The following is a 19039-nucleotide window of genomic DNA, read 5'->3' on the forward strand; positions in this document are numbered from 1 at the left end:
AAAACCCATTATTGAACAGTTTGCTTGGGTACAATATTGAAGTGCAGCCTCATTTCTCATTTAAACAAAACGATGAACTGGATGAACAAGTGTTTTAGATGATGATGGAGGCTTTTGTTCATAAGCCATGGCAGGCCATTAACCAGCGATTCAAATCACAAATCACAAGCCACAGCCTCAGCTTGTATAAATGAAATTTGCTTTATGAGAATCACTGGAGCCAAACCAATTTAAACCAGTTTGAAGATTCAGCATCTTGCTTGTCTTGTTTTTACCAGAAGGTTACATTTCAGAATTAATTTCACTCTGATTATAATTTACATAGCTATATCTAAGTTTAAGTGCAGCTTCTGTTGTCTCAGCAGGAAACTCATTAGTTCTGTCTGTTCTTATATGCTGGTGATTCTTGTGGATAACTGTTCACTGGAAAAGCAAAATGCATGAACATCTACTCCAGAGTTTAAAGTTTAATTAGTTTTGCCAATTTGTCATTTTCAAAACTACTGTCTACTTAAGCCTGGAGTTTACCATTAGCATACAAAGAGAATTTCTGCATTTGGAAGCAGACAAAATAATTCTGAAGTGTGATAGAATTATTAGGTTTTCACCAAGGGTTTTTTTGCATACCAGGCAGAGTGTAGGGCATGCAGTAAGTCTTATTGCACGTGCCATTCCTAGGAGTGAGTGGGGAGGGAAGACTGCATCGTTCCTGTTTTAGCTGAAGCGAGTCACAAAATATTCTTATAGAACAGTCCTTTGTGCCAGTCCAGTGTGATGTTCTCAGGGTTTTTACTTCCAGGTAATAAACGTGTGGGAGCAGAGCAAGTTGTGAATGACACAACAGTTCTCAAGATATGATTCACCATGTCAGTGAACAAATGGTTGTATCTGTTATTAAATGAGTTGTAGAATTCTGGTGAAATCCCTAAGTTGGATACAGAAAGTCAAAGCTGCTCAAGTTTTTGCTTTTTGGAAGAAACTTTTTGGTGCATATATTTTTCTACTGGAAAATGAGACATCTGTATTCATCTGGAAAATATGTGAACCCGAAAGTGTATGACTGATTTAGTGCCCTCTGTGATGCCTGCACATGGGATAACTGTGAATCAAAAGTGTCTGAAAAAAACACATTTTTCATGGCAAAAATTACAACATTTCACAGCACTTTGGTGAAATGTATACTATATGTAACTCCTTTTTTTCTGAATATGGAAGTTGAAATAGATATATGAAAACTAAACATATTTACAGAAAATAGAATTTTGAATTGAGTTGAATGTGAAGATTCTGGATGAAAACAGGGTTTTTCTTAACCCTAACCTTCTATCATGACCATAGCTTATGATAGTTAGATTTTTTTAAAATGATTAATTTGGACATATGGTTTACTCCCTTCAGAGTCAAAAAGTAATTTAGCATCTTCAGGAGTTGTGCTGTAAACTTCTCACAGACGCATTTGAGTGCAGATGTCAGCCTGATCTTGGGGAAAAATGCCAAATCTTCAGGGGAGCGCAAGTCTGCAAACGTGAGCACTGAATAACTTCTACTATCAATGATGTTTGGGGAGCTTTCAGAATAAAAATCATGGACATAAAGCATGAGCTGTTTTCAAGGGCACACAGTGAAATGCCCAAGAAACTCTGAAGCTGCAGTGTTTGACTCTTGAAGAAAGTGACTCAGCAGCAGAGTTTCTGCAGGTCACGCTGCTGGTGAGCAAGTTTTCCTGTCTCCTTGGTGGAGACAGACTTGGTTTTAATGCGGATGCCAATCTAGGATTGTTAATCATGAAACACGATTCTTTTCCATTCCCATACTGCGCCCAACCCTTACAACAGTGCTTTTCTTACTCGCTCTCCTCAAGTCAGAGATCTCTCTCTTGGGAAGGAAGAGCTTAGTTCAGTTTCTTCTGTTCAGCCCTTGGACTTTCCGTTGACATAGCTAACTGGTGCCAGTTTGAGTTATGGCCTTCATTTTATGTGTCTGACGTCTGCTCAGAGACTGAATGTTTGAGTAGGCTGAAATCACTTCTCTTGGTTCAGAGAGGTGCTTGGAGTTTAGCTGCAAACTCTAAATGAGCGCTGCTGAGCTGGGTGTGTTGATTAGCAGACGTGCTGCAGAGGAAAGGAGCCTGAATTTTATAACTATTCAATCAGAGTGAAGGCATCTTAAATCTCTGTGCTAGGGATGTCAGGACACTTCTATTTAAATCCAGACAAATATTTTCAATTCACTTATGACCTCTGTATGTCTCTATATCAGACAATTCCTCAGCTTCCTTGCTTGCTTAAGGATACACTTTGCATACAGTATGGACTTTTTGAAGTGTGTATGGGGTTTGATATAATTTGTCTAAAACATTTCTGGCCTAAATGTGCAGTAGGCTTATACATGCTGGAGTAAAGCACGAGGCTGTTTTTGTCTGCAGCCTGCAGCAGCAGAAGCTGCAGGAGAGACTGCATTTAAGGGGTGCCTCATTGCATCAGCCTAGCAGTGAAGCTGCTGCTTTGGATTCACTCGGGAAGAAACAGAAGGCAAATAGGTCGTAAAATACTTCCTGGCCTTTCTCTGGGTGTCGTTTTGGTGGGATGGGGTCCAGGACAGTCAGGTAAGTAAAGGTCACAGTGGTTCTGCAGAGCAATGTGCTGTAAGGGAAATAGTGTCGCTGACAGAGCTCAGGGGCTGCTGCTGCTCCTCATGTCTATGGAATGTGTTTACAGTTCTTTCACATTGCTTCAAGCAACAGGCCATCTTTCAAGATCTAATGCAAAGATGTATGTATCTGTATTATTTTGGTACTAATATACTGTAAACAAAGCAACATGTAAGAGCTGGAAAAAGGCAGTCTGTAGCACTGCTACATCCTTCCATGGGAAAGGCTGAAATTGGTGCAACAGCAAAACTGGGTATCTTAATTATGACTGATCCACTTGTGCAAGAATGGCAAAAACAAGCACAAGTAAAGCTTTGATGTTTGCAACCTAAGTGCTTTTCCAGATGTTCCACTCTTAAAGAAAGTGAAGATCAGTTCCAGGTGTGTGGGGGGGCTCTTCCCTGAAGCAGACTTTATGAAACCCTCATTACTAATGATCTCTTTCTTTTTCAGCAATGCTGTGATTGCTGCAATCTGGGCCTGCGATTAAGGAGTGAGGGGAAAACTTGTGAGTCCAACATAAATCTGGGCTACCCCTGCAGCCACGTGATGCTGTCCTGCTGTGAAGGCGGTGATCACTTCATCCATCCAGAAATAAAAAAGCATCCTGAACCTTCGCCAACTGCAACACCTGAGAAGAGTAAGTGTCCATTTTTAATTTGAAGACGTTGCAAATGCAGGCTCCATCTCATGCTGCCACTTGGGGAGGTGCTGCAAATAGTAATGCTGTAGCAGCGCAGTTGCCTTTCCTCTCAGACCAAGTATACAAGTTGCCTTTCCTCTCAGAAGCAAGACTTGTTCTTAAAAACTGTTTTGAAGTAGAAAAACATATATGTAGGTGTTTCTAATCCTCAAAACATACCTTCCCTTTAGCGATTTATTCCCCCAAACTGCTCAGTACAGAGATCTGCTGCACATCAAACAGAAGTGCTGCTTCTTCTGGGTGACATGCAGAGTGTAACGTGTAGACCAGCTGAGTGCAACCTGTATGGTAGCTTTTTCTTTTTTTTTTTCCTTTTCTTTGTTAATCTCAAAGATCTTTTTTGACCATTGGTGGACAGGAAGCCACCAATCCTTTGTAAGAACCAAAGCTGAAGTTTGTCATTGCCTTTTTGCAGAAGCTGTCCTGAAAGCTTTTGTGTGAAATGAACTATGAGTTTTTTGCAGACAAAGTAGTCCCATCCATTATGATAGCAATCAAACCTGCAGAGAAGAGATTTCCTACTTTGCTACTGAACGTTACAGGAGCTGTCCTGGTGCACACACTGGAGAAGTCCCAAAGCACTGCAAAGTTTAGTTTGTTCTTTCAACATGTGAAGTTAACAGTGCTGAAGAACTAAGTCAAATCCCTGCAGCAAATGAAGTGTGACAAAGGAAGCATGACAAACGTGGAACTCAAACAGCTATGCTTTCTGCAGCCACCTGTCATGCATGAATTGTTTTGTAACCTCCTGGATAGGCTAGGGTTCACATTTTGTCCATTCTCTTCTCATGAGATAAATGGTAAATGGTGCTGCTGTTCTTTTTTTTTTTTTCTCTTGTCAAAATAAGTAATGATTTATTTCAACTTAGCAGAGATTTCACTGAGCAATGAAATTCATGCGTAAGTGTTTAAGACAAGCTGACTGCGAAACTCACTGGAGAATTCATTTGAATATCACAAAGTCTCCCCAAACTTGGTCAAGAGATGAAAGATGGCGAGTGCTTTTGCCAGTGATCAAAAACAATAGATAAGATGTCATTTTTAAGTGGGCCCCAGAATATTTGTAATGCTGGCTGCAGAATTAACTAATAAATAAGTAGGTAGTGGTGTTGAAAAGTTTCCAGACTAACTGGTTAACCTTTGCTCCTGAAATTAAAAAAATATCAGTGAGGTTCTGCAATGGAGGCAGTTCAGATGGGGCTTCAGTGTGGCACAGTGTTACAAATGGTGATAGTGGTGTTTGTTAGGGTGAAAGGGGAGCTTGTGACCTCGCAGCATCAGTCTTTTTCTCTGTGGCTCCTGTGAAATGTCTGTCTGTACATCTCTACTGAAAGACACAGTGGGCATTCAACACTGGGCTTATCTTCAGGATGGATGCATTTTCTCCTGTCCATGAAGTAACTGACTATTTTGGGTAGATTTTACTGTATCTGGAGTTTGCATAAACAAATGCTCCACACTGTGCAGACCTAATGCCAGAGCACTTGGTAGAGAACCTGCATGTTTTGTTCTGTGTTAGTTTCAGAGATGGAAGATCACAATGAAGCTCTGTCCATCAGTAATGAAGCCGAACTGTCAAATAACCTGCCTGGAGATGACCTGGATGAATGTCTTCTGTATGGTGGGGAGCTCTGTCAGCATTTGTGTATAAACACTGTGGGGTCCTACAAGTGTTCGTGTTTCCCAGAATTTACTTTGCAAGAAGATGGGACCAGCTGTTCTCCAGGTGAGGAACGTGAGCAGGAAACACTGAATAATGGTGGCCTTCTTCTGCCTTTACTGGTCTACCAAGGGTTGCTTTTTTTTTATCTTCTTTGTAGATGCTGAAGTTTGTAACAGGGATATTTTCCCTGGAAATTGTGCTGGTTAAAGATGTCAAGAAAAACAACACCCTAGGAAACTTAGATTGTGTTTCATTTTTTGTGTATCTATGGCATAATATCAGGGTGGGCATTTACTGTGTTCAAAGCAAGACTGTTTCCACTTTTCAGACAGGGAATTGTGAAGATTGTTAATAGAGTATCTTTTCTCCTTAGAGTAATTCTCTATTTCACAGTTAGCTTTCCCTTAGACAAACTTTATTCACTTCAGACAAACAGCATTGATTCCTGAACTTCAATTTTTATCTTAAATCATTAAAATCCAAATATGTCAATTGCAGAGGAAGTCATGAAAAAAGCATTTATAGTGTAGTAATTGTATTGATGTCTGGACTTCTCCAATGGCAAGATTTCAAATCAGATAACCCAAAAAGTTGAAACCTTAGATTAGTTACCAGTGTTTTCAATTACTTAACAAGCAAAAGAAGTGTTGCTATCCCATGACAAAATTCCTCAGACTTCAGATTCTTTCTGCCCAAGCCAAATAATGAGCATTCATTATGTCATTCTTCTCAACATGATGTTACAGCACTTACATCAATAATGTGTTTGACAGCATTTCTGCAGCAGCTGTCTGCTCTGTTATGTGTATTAAAATTTTGGGGAAAGAGCCTGATCCAAAAGAGGTAAAGAAAGTGGTTCTTATATTAGTTCTGCAAAATTTGGCTTGATCATCCACCTGGAGCTTATCTTTGTTTTTTTGTTTTGCTTTGCTTTGCTTCTCTTATTACTAACTCCATTGAAACGCAGATTTGGGTTAATTTGTATCTAAGGAGTCAGTATTCTTGGCAGACCTGCAAGACTGCAGTGCTTATGGCTGTGCCAAGAGGTGCAGAGGGGTTTACAGAGCTCAGCTGAGAGCTGAGTTGAGACACAAATGTAGAGAACTGTGAATGACACAGCTGAGATGCATAGGAAGAGTGAAGTGTAGAAGGGTTGCAACTGTCATCGTGTCGTGTAGAGTCCAATTAAAGTCTGGGCAAGGGAGATGGCAGGGCACTTCCCTCACTATCTGTGTCTAAAGCATACTTGCTCTTCCTGGCTGTGTGGCATTCTGGCCTTTTGCTCCTCATCATTCCCCTGTGTATGTGCACATCTGTCATGTTCTGAGTGTGGAGGCCTTCATCAGACATCTTTAAATCTCACTCTGCTGTCCTGTGGGTAGATATTATGTTTTGTGTTTCTAGCTGCCCCAGTGCCTCGTGGCATTTGGATAGACCATAATTGTGTGTCTTTCATTGGTCTTTCTTGTACTGTGGCCCATTGCCTGTGGTTTGTTTTGTGATGAAATCACTCTTCCCAACCTAAAACTTGTATAGCATTTGCACTTATTCATTTAGTGTTGTCATTGTTTGTTGGGTCATGTTTTTCTCTGGGTGATGAGAAATATGGATTTAAGTTTATATTTTGATGATATTTAGAAACTGGATTACTCTTAGCAATGTAACAGAGCTTCTTTAAAATAATAATTTAAAAAAAAGAACCAACAAACCAAAATCCCATTCTGATACCTTTGAAGTTATTGTTTGCTAGAAATCTTGATGACAGCAGCTGTCGTGTTTCTTTCTTGGTTTTGTAAAAGCCATTGCAGGGTATCCTTTTAAAGGTGAGCATCTGCTTTTCATTTTTTATTGAAATACAGAAAGAGTTTGAACTTGCTTTGGGTTCTGCTTTTTTTCCCCTCTTATTCCAAATGAAGAACAGCCACTATCCTTAAAATAAATCATTATTTGAAAAAATTAGCATTTTGATTCATTAGATGTGGATGTATTTTACTCTATGGAAGTTATCCAACCTAACTCCTTAGTCCGTATCCGTGGTGTTTGTGAGCATCTCCATTAACTTGCAGCTCTCTGCATGTGTGCACTGTTACACTTGTTCACATCAAACACTTGGCATCCTGCAAAACAAACTGTTCAGCTCCATTCATAGACAGTTGTTCATGTCATCAAAGTGTTTTCTCCTACAAACCATGATGAAATGGGATGAATGCACTGGTACCCTTACCGTGGGGTTCCTGGAGGATATGATGCTACCCCTAACCCACATCTGCCTCCCTTCCTTACAGATCCTGAGCGAGGACAGGTAGCAAGGCTGGAAGTAGAAGCCACTATCCCCCCAGCAGCCTCTCCTTCTCAGCCTCTTCTCATTGTGTCCTTACAAGAAGAGCAGGATAAATGTAAAGGTATGTCAGAGGGATAAATTGCAGATGCAAATAGGTGAGGAATGTTTGAAGAGCCAGAATAAAATTCTGCACATCCCTTCACCGATCTGTTTTCAGTGCACATCCTCGGTTATTTACCTCTGGTATAAGCCTGAGGAATTATCAAGGGAAACCTGAGGAGGTAATTGGAGGCTGTACTCTGATTTCAGGGTTATTACACACCTGCTATTTAGTTTAAAGTAACCACCTCAGCTGTGCAGTGTAACTTAAACAATAGAGGTGGCACAGGTGTGTTTCTGTGTAATAGGAGGATTGTAAGTAGTGGTTAGAGATTCCTGGACAGGTTGTTTACAAACTCCACTCCCCTTTGTCTAAGATGGGAGTATATTCTGATGACCCAGCCGTTTGTAACTTCAGCTGATCTGCATTGTGGATATTAATGTATTTTGCAATTTTATTTTGTATAGATAATGGCCCCTGCAAGCATATCTGCAGTGTTGTGGAAGGAAATGCTGTATGCTCATGTTTGTCTGGATATACTATCATGGCTGATGGGATTTCTTGTGAAGGTAAGTGGTTGAGGTTCAACAACAACATGGCTAAAAGATTTTTAAATCATAGAATCATAGAATGGCTTAGGTTGGAAGAGACCTTAAAGATCATCTACTTCCAACCCCTGCCACAGGCAGGGTTGCCCCCCAGCAGATTAGGCTGCATAGGGACCCACATCTATATTGGTCTTGAAAATCTCCAGGGATGAGGTATCCACAGCTTCTGTGGGCAACCTTTGCCAGTGCCTTACCACCCTGAATAGAGAATTTCCACCTACCGTCCAACCCAAATATCCTTTTTTTCAGTTTAAATCAATTTCCACAGTCTGTGTACTTGATGAAGATGTTGAAGAGCACCAGTCCCAAGATGGAACCCTTGGGGACACCACTTGTGACAGGGCTCCACCTGGACATAGATCCATTGACCACAGCCCTGAATTCCATCCTTCATATCCATCCATCTCCAATTTAGAGATAGGGATGTGGTCTGTGACCATGCCAGAAGCCTTACACAAGGCCAGCTAGATGACACCAGTTGCCCTTACTTTGTCCACCAATTTTGTCAGTGAGGTCAATGGTCTTTGACCTCAAGGTATTTCCTTAAGGAGTCTTTATTTTCAGTATTTTGAATTGGAGTACAGAGAAAACTACATCCTTTGAGAGCATTTGGCAGAAGGAGTACCAGGACTGCTTCTCAACTAACTTCTGAAGCATGTCTATCCAGTCTGCCTATTATCAGATGAAGACAAGCCTGGTTTTGTGCTCTTTTCCCCTGATGTCTCAGACTTATTCTGAGCCCTCCTAGGTGTCTCTTCCCATTGCCTGTTCTCCCCAGGCTATGTCTGTTCAGCTGAAGATGTGCAGCTTCTCTTCCTGAGAATAGTAGCTGGCAAAATGTAGGCATGTTTGCTTCCTTGAGAAACCCTCCCAGAGCTACAGATCTGCTGAGTTTTCTGTTTTGACTGTTGGGTTTTTTGTTGTTGCTGGGTTTTTTTGCTTACCTTGAAAATTTGAGGCTTCACTGGTAGGATGAATGTGCTGTTGTGAGCTGGTGCAGCTCCCCGGGTTTCACTTGACACTGAAATTCAGGCATCCACCTGATGAACAGTGAATTTCAAGGCTGCACCATTATAATTCACATTATATAAATTTTAAATTGACATGTTTGTGTAGTCACAAAGGATGTCTTTGCTCCAGAAAGATTTTGGAGTCAGAAGCAACACCCTGTGACATACCTTCATTATAAATCTGTAAGTATGAGAAAAGTAACAGCCAGCAGTGAAATGCAAGTAGATGTTTCTGAACTCAGAATTGCTCACAAGTGATCCACATCCCTCTTAATCTCATATCTTATTGAATAACAAATCATTTTGATGGAATTCCAGATACCCTGTGAAGAAAATGGGAATTTAATATCGCCAGATAAATATTCACTGTGCATTGCTTACTCAAGTGTGGTGGAAGCTAATTTGATTAATTAATGTCAGAATCAAAAGGGACATTTCAAGGCAGTCACATTCCTGCAGGAGGTGAAGAAATTCTGGAATGTCACTGGAAGTAATGGGTTTAAATTTTAGCAGGAAACATTTATAATCTACATTTTTAAAAGTATTTGATGGTAAAGGTGATAATGCACTGGAATATGTTACCTGGGAAGAACGTGTGTTACATCTGTGTCACTGCCTACTTTTAATCATGGAGTCATAGATTGGCCTGGGTTGAAAAGGACCACAATGCTCACCTAGTTTCAACCCCCTGCTATGTGCAGGGTCGCCAACCACCAGACCAGGCTGCCCAGAGCCACATCCAGCCTGCCTTTGAATGCCTCCAGGGCTGGGGCATCCACAACCTCTGTGGGCAACCTGTTTTAAGGGCTCCTTCTGGGATGACAAGGGCGCAGAGGCATGAGCTAGCACTAGATAATCTCTGATGGTTTATTCCAGCTGTATGTTCAGCCTAACACTGTGTTTTTTTATAGCAAGTGCTGATGTGGTAGCTCCAAGACACTTCATTTAGAGATCTCCAGTGTGAAAGTAATGTTGTTTCTTTTCAGGAACTGTTCTAATAGAATTCTGTTTCTCCCTTTTGGTTGCAACATGTTGATACAGATTTGGATGAGTGCCTCACAGGTGCTCACGCTTGTTCCAGAGGACAATTATGTGTGAACACATTGGGATCATTCTACTGTGTCAACCACAGAGTGATCTGTTCAGAGGGCTTTATACTCAACAGGCATAGAGAATGTGTTGGTAAGATGATAGGTATAAACGGTTCACCACAGCATCATAATTCTCCATGCTCTGCAATGCATTTAAACCATTTGTGCTAAAATTTTCTCTAGCCATCTTTGCATATGACATTTCAATATGAGTTAGTAAAAACACATGTGCACGTCTTGCTCAGCCACTTAACATCATGAGTTGTATGCTGTTCAGCTTTTTCCTTAGCAATACATCCTCAGGATACAAATAACTTTGCTTGAAAATCATAAAAGTTCATAACCTTGATGAACACGGCTGTACCGATGGCTGTTGAAGTGGACTGACTGCATAGCAGTCGATCTCCTTGCACAGTGTCCGTACTGCCAAATTCCCAGACGTAGGAAACAGCAAAACTTCATAAATAAAGCTAAAGAAGTCTGAGTAGGCCCAGGCAGTGGAAAAGATCTGTTCAAGTATGTTGGAATTCTAAAATTCGGATTAGTCCTCTGATAATTCTGGCACAAATTTCTTGTATAAAAGTCAAAGATGCATCATACTTTTGCTATATCATCCCTGCTATTAATGTTCTTGTAGGAAACTAATCTATTTTTAAAAGCGTGTTTGGGAGATTTTTATTTAAGAAGGCAGGACCTGTGCTTATGAAAGAATTTCTTTTGGGGGTACTTTTCCACAGGCCTGAGCTGCTGTAGTGTTATATAGTAACGCCTGGAAAAACAGAGCACTTGGAGACCTGTCACTAATGAAAGCAGTGGTGTCTATAGCTACAATGTCATGGGTGAATGCATTCACCTTCTTCCATCTGTGTCCTTCTCCCAATTTTTTAACATTCTTTTTATCACCATCACACTCTCACAGTGTCACACCTTCAGTTTCTTTCCTATCCTTTAAAGCTCTGTGATCTCAGTGTAGTAATGAGCATCATATGGCATGAGGATGTGAAGGGGAAGTTTATACAGATTCATAGTTTAGAGTAGAAATTTGACTTACTAGCTTCTGGGTTTCCTTAAACTGTGAAAATTGGATTAATTTGATTTTTAAAATAAGGTACACTGATAAGCATGCAAAATTAATGAAATTGCTTTGTTCAGAATAAATGGCTGAGAGAATGCCACTGGAAGGAAGGATACGTTTTGTAATAAAATACTGGCTTCTGAGATGGACTGTGGTACTTGCAGTTGGCTGGTCTGCACGGCGTCTTCATGGCTTCACAGAGCCTGCTGCTGGTACCACGCTTCTGAGCGTAAGGTTTGGCAAGTGAGCAGCTGAAGGAGCTGCCTCACCTTGCGTTCTGCTTCTGAAGATCTTGCCATTAATCCCCCGGTGTTTTTCCTGGACTATTCATTAGTGACATATCTGTCCTTTTCTGCATCTGTCAGCGGTGTTTGGAAGCTAAGTTGATTCACCCTTGTCAGCAGCTTAAGCAGAAGGTGCTGCAGCAGATGCCAAGTGCTTCCTTCCACTCACTATCTTCCTTTCCTGTCCTCTATCTCATGACATTATTATCGAGTTTTATTGTGACTAATGTAAGGCACACCTCAGGCATTGCTAATAAAACAAAAGCTACAGCTGCCATTTGTAAAGCTAAAGATCCTCTTCTGCCTCACTAAATAGCAAAGCTCTCTGCTTCTTTGATGCAGGTCAGTTCTTCAAGAGGTTTCCTTGTTAAACAACCTAGGAAATGATGATGTTTCACTTCCTGCTGGCTAGGTTCACTCCATGTTCTCCCTGCTCCTATGCAGCTCTGCTATGTGAGTGTTGCCTGGAGAACGCTTGCTGTATTTGGCACTTTTCCTACTTTTCTGGTCAAAGAGGAATGCCACATGCACTTTGTGCCTCCTAATTTTTTCAACTGCTTCATTTGCAGCTATATTTCCCCAAGGGATCCTTTTCCAGCTTAGCTGATCTGTGCTCCATCCTGAACTGTCTCAAACACGGGAGGAAAGATTTCTTCATTTGTTTGCAAATTGTTGTTTTCATTATGTAGCTGCACACTTGAGGGATGGGAAGAACAGCCCTTGCACAGCAACAAAACAGCTGATAACCTTCTCTTTGTTGAGTTTCCTTTAGTCAAACTCTGTAAGCTGATAATTCCAGGTGCACTCAGGAGCAGGCATCCAGAATTCCCTAAAGCCAGTCATGCACAATGAAGAGCCACCAGCTGCTTGAAACACTCACACCAGCTTTGTGTGATGCTGTGGAAAGACATTAAAATATCTTTAAGGATGAAAGCCCCACGTTCCTCAGAGCCAGGCTGGGAGATTTCAACAAGGGTTGCTTTTCCTGGTGACTTTCAGGCAAAGTCGTTACTGCCACCCAGATACACTGATGAGAGACTACTGATGTATTTTCTGTGCTATTTCCATGCAAACGTTTCCTCCCACTGGAGTGAGCAGCGAGTGGTCATTTTTTTGCTGACTCATACAGACTATACTTCAGCAAAGCCACTAAGAAATGGTGGCAAAATAATGACAGATCTAAATAAAACAGGTGTGTTCCATAAAACAAATTGAGCTGATGGTATTTGAAGAGAAAGAATTCATGAGAAGCTAGACATGCAAGAAAAAAAACAAAAACAAAAGGTGCAAAAATGTTACTCTAATGTGGAAGGAAGTGCTGAAAAAAACCCAACACAGCAGTAGGTAAATGCTGATACTCTTTTGCAAAAATGTCAGTTTCTTAGATGCATGAAAGCTAAGCATATCTATTTTATACGTCCCAGTGCTCAACAACAGTTCCAGGAGAAAGAGAAGTATTATATGATTAAATTTCATTTTGGCTTTTACTGACATAAGGTGAGGAATGTTGCCACACACATAGAGTTAATATTTCTCAAAAATTAACTGTAAAACTTGTTTTTAATATTTTACTAAATTACTTTTTCTTCTTTCCCATTTTTATGTATAAAACCTTGTCCTAACTCACAGTCTTAATCATGCTGGAAGGCAGTGCTTGTTCAGTGTTGGCCATTAAATTTGTTTGAAACTGAAAATATACTTTTTTTCCCAGTGTTCTGCCAAACATCTTATAGACTTGTTGAGTTGTTTCTGATACTGGAGCCAGATCAGTTATGGGCACTTTGATTTTATGGGTAACCGGTAGGGTTGTAACTAAACACAGTCAGACCTCACTTCCCTCTACCTTGTGCCATAAGGATGGAGCAGAACAATACTGGGTCCAGCCTGGGTTGAACAAAGCTACTTCAGAAGCTTGTGTGCCTACCACAACACAAACTGGGACCATAATTAACCAAAGATGCCTTTTCCCACCCTCAGGTGAAGGGACACTGTTTTGTGATAGGCTTTGATGGTGATAGCAACAGCATGGATTGACAGAAATGCACGGGAAAGATGCTGCAGTTTTTCTCTCCTTCTGTGGCATGGCTCCTAGTTTAGTCTTTGCATCTCAGCCCATGTCACAATCATTAGGTTTCAGATGTTGGCAGGGTATGACTTGTGCACAAAACTTTCATTGAAAGTAAAGATTCTGCGTACAGTCTTCTACATTTCTGTGATTTTGATTTCCTAAGTTGCGTTCTGACCAGCTCCGTTTGGTTTCTCAAGTACTCAGGATTTTGGAAATTAAATAAAAGAAACAGACAAAACAAGAAATTTAATTAGTTTTTTGGTTTTTTTGTTTGTTTGTTTGTTTTTTTTGGTGTGTGTGTGTGTGAAATCTTAACCCTCTTTTTACCTGCCTGCATGCACTGCTCAGGTGGAAGACTTCTTATAGGTTCAAGTTGTATTTCAAACATGCTTTCATCCTTGCTGCAATTTTCATACTGAAGTGATCTAAGTTTGTAAAATGCAGTGCTGTGCTGACAGTGTATTTATATGGGACTTTTTGTGGCTGGCAAGAAAAGCATTGTAAAGTCTTTTAAATCAGTGTCCAGTCTTGCTCCAATACATGGTGTTGAGTGGCTCTTTATTGGTATTTTTGTCCTCTTTTTTAATTTCAAGTTTATTTGAGAACTAAGTCTAGTTAGGTGGGAAAGGTCCACACAGTTGATGTTCTTCTCTCAGCATGTGAGTTTCTTTTATTTTGATTTTTTCCCCATGATCACTTTTGAGAATGCTGATGTCTACTCTTCATGGTATTGGTTAAAAACTGGGAAACTGCAAGGGAGACATAACCTTGCAAAGGCTTTGGAACAGTACCTGCCAATGAATGAAGAACCATCATGTGGGACAGGCAGAAAGATATCCAGCCAACAGCAGTGACCTTGCTGCAGAAGCTGACTTTGGAAAGCAAGTCAACAGCATGTGAATAGCAATAGCTAACTACAACAAAACAAACACGCACACACACACAAACCCCAACAAATAGAATACCCATCAACAAAACAAAACCAAAAAACAACCCCATAAATGAGTGAAAAGTGGATTGACCCCAAGCTAACATTGGTTTTACAAATCTCAGTGCACATCACCCGTTAGCTGACTTCAGCAGGAACAGAAACATCGTGGTGCTGCTCTTCATTTGTTTGGCAGAGAACAAGCTGACACATTTTTGAAGACAAAAGCTTCTAACAGGGCTTTTCCTGTTTTCATTCTCCTCAAGGGGAAGTAATATCTCTGATGTTGTACTTATCTGGGAATGATGTTCTACAGCCAAAGCAAAAATCTTATTTAAACAATGCTTGCTTTATTGTGTAGTGTGTAAACAGCTCTGTGTGCAGGGCAGTCAGATGATTGGTGTTAGCTTTGGTCGTGTTTGGCATCTCTTTGTTCTAGAAATGCATCTTAGCTGTATGGAGATCTCTGAAAGTGTTTGATTGTGTGCGGAATGGGGAGAAAGTTTCTCTTCCCAAATTCTACTTCTCCTTGTTGCTTTTATTTGCTCATCTTGATGTCCCTCACTTTCACTATTAAAACAAGCAAAACCTGAATTGGAAATTATTTTATCAGAGCTATCACAACGTGTGGCACATTTTTTCCAAACTGTATCCTACATTCCAAAATCTAGTATTTAAGTGATTCTTTAAATAACTTTTCCAGTGCTCTACCTGCTGAAATCAGATCTTTTAAAGGATGTACATACAAATTTATGAAGTTGATTTAGTCTTTGGGGTCCTCCCTCCATGTGTTCATGTTTATCCAGTTACAATTACATTATTCCTTGGGAGGTAAATCCATTCTATGACTTCACCTGCAGGAAGGCAGGAGGTTTCAGTACCTATCTCTCACAGCAGTTCCACACCAGCAGCTCCTCTGTGTAGCAAGAAGGAGCAGGACTGATACATAGTCTGAGCTATGAAAACATGGTAATGAGCAATCAGTGCTTTCACTCTCAGTTATCCAAGAGGTTTCTATCCAGTTAATTTGGAAGCCTTCTGCCCATCACTGTATTTCATCATTTCTCTCATAGAATCATAGAATGGCTTAGGTTGAAGGAGCTTGAAAGCTCATCCAGCCCCAGCCCCCTGCCATGGGCTGACTGCCTCCACCAGCTCAGGCTGCCCAGGGCCCCATCCAACCTGGCCCTGAGTCCTCCAGCGGTGGGGCAGCAACAACATCTCTGGGCAGCAGTGCCAGCACTGCACCACTGCTGAGTAAAAAATTCTTCCTAGCATCTAGCCTAAATCTCTCCTCTTTCAGTTTAAAGCCATTCCCTCTTCTCCATGCCCTGTCCAGCACTACTCCCTGAATGTCTGGGGAGGAGGGAGAAGAAGGAAATCTCTCTGCCATTGTATCTCTTAATGTTACTCTGCATTAGCAGAAGGTCCTTCATCAGAACGCTGCGGCAACGTCCGCACTGCATATCTTTTGCAATAAATGATTTGACTTGAGCTTTTGACTTCTTCCAAACAAGAGCAGGAAGAGACAAACTTCTTCATAAACATGAGGCACTGAATTGTTTAACCATTTCTTGTAGACATCAACGAATGTGTAACGGATGCGCACACCTGCCAACGGAGAGAATACTGCGTCAACACGATGGGATCATTTAAATGTCTCCAGGAACTGAGCTGTCAGCCAGGTTATGAACTTAAGGATGGAGAATGTGTTGGTAAGACAAGTGTTTTTGCACTGAAGCAATTGCTTTTATCAGGAAGGGAAGGGAGGGGATTACAAGGCATTTTATTGTTGCTGGTCTATGATATCAGGATTGAACTAAAAAAAGGCTGAACTTCATGGAAATGTTTGGCTTTTTATGTCTGTTCAATACTTTCACTTATTTGAAGCAATTTCCAACAATAACTATAAATAATTTGGAAAATATACGAAACCTTGTGAAGTAGGATTTGCACTGTTTTCAGGGGGTTAGAGTGAGATCTCAGTAATGGAGGAATTCATACTGTGCTACTCTGGGAAGCTCTGCTCTTCTCTGAAGGGTCTGATGCTGTTTGCTGTCGGACTGAATCACAGCCTGAACAGATCATGGGGCTGGCTCAGTGCGGGCCTTCCTGTGTTTAGGATGTCTGTCTGCATTTATTTACATTGTGAATGGTCACGGGGTCAAGAAGTTATTCTTTAACCCCCTCCCCTCACCCCCCCTTCTTGGTCTGTATGTGGATCTAATGGAGGATCTAAGCTCAACAGCAATAGCCTGGCAGAAGTTGCTCTGCAGTATATGAGTGTGCATAAGACACGTGCGCCCTGCTTTCCAGGACAAAATCAGAGTTTTAATTATTTTTACACAAGAGCTTCCTGCCAGCTGGAGTAGGAGGTACCTAAGGAAAGAACTTAGCTCCTGGCATGTAGCTCAACATTGTAAAATAGAAATAATCTGAACTCTTGCTTTATTTATAGCACTCATAAGTAAACTTTGGATTTCTTGGGCTGTCAGTTATATTCCATTAGAGTCTGTGACATATCAAACATTTATTACCAATATGGCGTATCTAACGTTTATTACCATTCTAAATTGTTCTCTAATCCTAAAGCTAGGTTGCAGCAAGTTACAAAATTTACAATTTGTTATTATAAGTAGCCTTAAAATTAATAAGTTACGGGAAAGACTGCAATTTCAGATCTACTCAGTGTAAAACTGCCCACATGTAACTGTTTGTTCTGCAGTTTTATGAAATCACCAATTCCACATTTTTCTTTATCTCAGTCTATACATGTAATGGAAAGAGTTATTCATATAATTATCTTCTGGGAGGCTGGTGATGTTCTCTTGTGACCTTAACATTTGACTGAAGAGTTGGAATGGAAAGAGAGGGGGCTGGTGGTTCTCCCCTTGTTTGCTTGGAGGACGAGGAGTTCCTCATGTGTGCCTGTATACAAAATGAAGTCCTAGCCCTGTTCAAGTGAGGTTCTCTTTTATTATCAGAATAAGTGGAAGCTGCTTGTACCTAGAATTTTTGAGGTATGTAAACCGTATGAGACTATTTTGCTTTTGAAATAGTGTTGTATATGTTTTATTCACACTCAGTTTTAATTTGAGCCTTCAAGATTGAAATCTGCAGATGTTTCAGAATTTGTAGTTTGCAACAGATGCTGTGAACACAGCAGCAGGGACCTGCACCAAACCGTGGCAGTTCTGAAGCTTGTGCTGAAGTGGCTGTTGAAGAACAAACACAGCAATTCTCCCTAAGGCAGTTTTGGATATTTTATTTAAATGATGCCTGCTAACTTCCTTTCTGAGTAAAGTTAAAAACAAGCCAGGAAGTCTATTGAAAATGACTAGTCACAATTTGGTGTTGTGATCTGCTTAACAGATATTGATGAGTGCGAGAGCGGAACTCACAGCTGCAAAGTAAACTTCGTTTGTCAGAATACAGAAGGGTCATTCTACTGTGAGTCAAAGCAGCGTTGCATGGATGGGTTTTTACAAGATCCTGAAGGAAACTGTGTTGGTAAGTTTGACCAATCACACATAAAGCAGCACTGCCAAACTTCTCTCCCTTTTAGCCTGTTCAAGGGGTGTGCATTGACTGCATGTATTTTTCTTTACATCTGCTGTGAAGTTAAACATTGCTGCTCTTTTAGAGATACGCACACTTGCATATTGAATTTTAAACTGCTATCATAGCAGACCTCCTTTTATCTTTTAGCTTTTATCTTCAGTGAACAATAAATTGAAATGAAGGAAAAGAAGTGACAGCTGGAAGAAAACAGACCTGAAAGGTTAAATAGCTTCTCTCACTATTCTAATGCTTTTTTCTTTTTTTTTTTCCCCACTAGATATTAATGAATGCACATCTCTTCCTGAGCCATGTAAGCCAGGGTTCAACTGCATCAATACTGTTGGGTCTTACACCTGCCAGAGGAACATGTTGACATGCAGCAGAGGCTACCACTCCAATGAGGATGGAACTCGATGTGTTGGTAAGACCAAGCTCCATTCTCCACCCAGGTGCCTTCTCAGAGGAAGAAGTACATTTCAGGTCTAAAATAACTGTCTTGAGTTACTTCCAGCAATAGGAATTTGTTACATGCATTTGCTGTCCAAGTGGCTCAGTGGTTTGTTTGCACTTGAGGATGCTTCACTGCTGCAGGGAATTCTGGGTACCATGAGTGACTTTGCTTTCAGCTGCTGATGAGATTTACTGACTTTCTTTCTGGAGTGAATATGATTTATTTGCTTTTTAATCTCATTCTGCCACTCGAATCATGATCCTTCACTGTTTTGCACAGTATCTCACTGTAAGCAGTATGACCTGAATCTGTGCAATGCAGCATATTGGAAAGAATGACTTTGTGGACTCAGGAGTGCATGTTCTTTGTGGCACTACAGGTGTTCCCCATTCACACCCAGTTGTGCACATTTAGGATAAATTCTAATTGTCTTGTGAAGAGGATATTGGAATATTCACATATACTGGCATGCAGCTTGATACTGTCTTGTATTTGTTCCAGTGGGTGTATGGAGTTACTTAGTCAGAATAGTATATGTCCTATCTTAGTAGCATTTGTTCCATAAA

At 40.7% G+C, this 19039-nt stretch overlaps 1 protein-coding gene across 5 annotated transcripts in view; it reads left to right on the top strand.

Annotated features, from left to right (window-relative positions):
• FBLN2 (fibulin 2) overlaps positions 1 to 19039 on the top strand; it is a 106637-nt gene that overhangs the window by 75037 nt on the left and 12561 nt on the right. For all 5 annotated transcript variants that reach the window (XM_048957588.1, XM_048957586.1, XM_048957585.1 and 2 more), the window contains exons 5-11: positions 3104 to 3290; positions 4873 to 5079; positions 7302 to 7418; positions 7865 to 7966; positions 16042 to 16176; positions 17834 to 17971; positions 18300 to 18443. In XM_048957588.1, the coding sequence (XP_048813545.1) occupies positions 3104 to 3290; positions 4873 to 5079; positions 7302 to 7418; positions 7865 to 7966; positions 16042 to 16176; positions 17834 to 17971; positions 18300 to 18443 (1030 nt within the window). The remainder of the gene's footprint in view (positions 1 to 3103; positions 3291 to 4872; positions 5080 to 7301; positions 7419 to 7864; positions 7967 to 16041; positions 16177 to 17833; positions 17972 to 18299; positions 18444 to 19039) is intronic.

This window comes from Lagopus muta, chromosome 11 (genome assembly GCF_023343835.1).
Source record: "Lagopus muta isolate bLagMut1 chromosome 11, bLagMut1 primary, whole genome shotgun sequence".
In the NCBI taxonomy this organism is placed as follows: domain Eukaryota; kingdom Metazoa; phylum Chordata; class Aves; order Galliformes; family Phasianidae; genus Lagopus; species Lagopus muta.